Source organism: Chaetura pelagica, unplaced genomic scaffold, assembly GCF_000747805.2.
Source record: "Chaetura pelagica isolate M959 unplaced genomic scaffold, ChaPel_1.0 scaffold872, whole genome shotgun sequence".
NCBI lineage: Eukaryota > Metazoa > Chordata > Aves > Apodiformes > Apodidae > Chaetura > Chaetura pelagica.
Window position 1 is genome coordinate 137,992 of NW_009952388.1, and position 1,848 is coordinate 139,839.

General features: G+C 64.1%; 1 protein-coding gene across 1 annotated transcript in view; it reads right to left on the reverse strand.

Annotated features, from left to right (window-relative positions):
- Positions 1-1,311: 1,311 nt before the first annotated feature.
- Positions 1,312-1,848, reverse strand: part of LOC104398133 (bifunctional protein NCOAT-like) — a 17,751-nt gene continuing 17,214 nt past the window's right edge. The window contains exon 15 of the mRNA XM_010008183.1: positions 1,312-1,448. Within this exon, the coding sequence (XP_010006485.1) occupies positions 1,312-1,448 (137 nt within the window). The remainder of the gene's footprint in view (positions 1,449-1,848) is intronic.

The following is a 1,848-nucleotide window of genomic DNA, read 5'->3' on the forward strand; positions in this document are numbered from 1 at the left end:
GGGACGGGGATTCTGGGGCTGCCGCGCCGGGGGCGGTGGGGGGATTGGAGCTGCCCACCGCGGGGGTCAGCCCCTTCCTCTGGGCGGCCCAGCCCTCCCCGCCCGCCTGCCGAGTGTCCCTGCTGCGTCCCACCGGCCCAGGATCACAGAGCTCCGCGCCCCATCTGGGTCACCCACGGCAGCCCTGGGTCCAGGGACAGGGCTGCTGCTCCCTTCGGAGCGGCACAGTGAGCCAGAGCGTCCTGGCAAGGCCAGGGAAGGGCAGGGCAGCCCGGGTTCCCCCACTCCTGGTCTCTGGGCCACTCCTGCCTCAACCTCACCCCTGGAGTCAGGGACAGCTGGCTCTGGACATTCCATGAGGATTTGCTCCTTCCAGCCCTCCCTCCCAGCTCTTTTCCAGAGGCTGCAGCAGGATGTCTGGATGGATGTTCCCCCAGTGGCAAATCCTGCCCGTCCTGGACATGCAGCAGCCCCCAGACCCACAAGGCAGCCATGACCACAGGGAAGGCTCAGGGATCCCATCCTGCAGGGCTGAGGGCTGGTGAGCAGCTGGAGAGTTGGATGTGTGAGGGGAGCTGCTTTGTTTGGGGCTCCACAGGACTGGCTGTAACCACAGCAGTGTGAGGTGGACAGACAGGGCTGCCTGGACAGTGGACAGTGGTGTGAGAGGGACATGCTGGTACCCCAGTACTTCCCCCAAGAGATGGACCACGGTGAGAGCCCAGCAAATGCTTTATTGCCAAGGACAGCACTTCCTTCAGCCCCTGGGTGGCAGATACAGAGGCTGCCCCACTGTGTCCCACACCAGATAGGTATATAGAGACAAGAAGGTCCTGGGTGCCAAGAGCCAGCCCTGGCACTGGCGTAGGGCCACAGAGGGGATGGAGAGAGCTGGACAGCCCAGCCTGTGGGACAGGGACACTTCCCTACTGCTAATGCACTGCGCCATGCTCTGAGACCACCACCCCAAATACTGCCCATGTGGCTCCCCCCAGGCTTGGTGGTCTGCAGAGAGCCTGGGGATGTTGCTGGCTTCCCAGGAAAGATGGAGCGTTCTCAGGAAGCAGGAACAGTTGGGGGATGAGAGGAGGAGCCCTGATATCTGAATCTCCTGGGATGGCAAAAAAAAAACCTCTGTTGCCCAAGGACCCACATGGCCCTGTGCCCTGCACACGTCCCAGTGACACCCAGCTTACTCCATCATGGGTACCTGCCCCTCTGCTCCCACTCCCTGGGGCTGATTGATGCTGCCTGGGATGAGGAGTCTGCCTGTCCCGTGGCCGCCCTGTGCCCGCCCCCAGCGCAGCCTGCTCAGAGGAGCCTTCCCAGGAGCAGAGTACCAGGGGAGTTGCCCCAGGCCACCGGCAAAGCAACGAAGCCCAGCTTGCTGTAGAAGTTCAGCTGCTGCCGGTCAGAGCCGCTGACCTGGCAAAATACTCCCCGTGAGCCTGTAAGGAAGGTGAGAGGTCAGGCCTGGCACTGGAGACCCAGTGCTGGGGGCAGTGGGACCCCCTGCACAGGGGTGCCAGCCTCTCTGCTGCCCTTTGGTGCCCGTGTGATGCCTTGAGACACAGATCTCTGTGTCCCCAGTACAAGGAGAGGTCCCGGTCCCTGGCAGCTGGGGCCAGAGTGTGTCAGAGAGGCAACAGGGAGCCCCAGGGAGGGCTACCCCAGCCCCGTGTGGAGAGGTGGGGTGCAGGTGGGGCCAGCCCCTGGCTCTGGGGCAGGCAAGAGAGAAGTTGGGACAGGGTTGTGCTGGACCAAGGGGTCCTCATACCCTGGCACGGGGTGCTCACCGTTGGCCCGGAGCGCGCTGAGCAGGCAGATGGCCAGGCTGCGGCCGGGCCC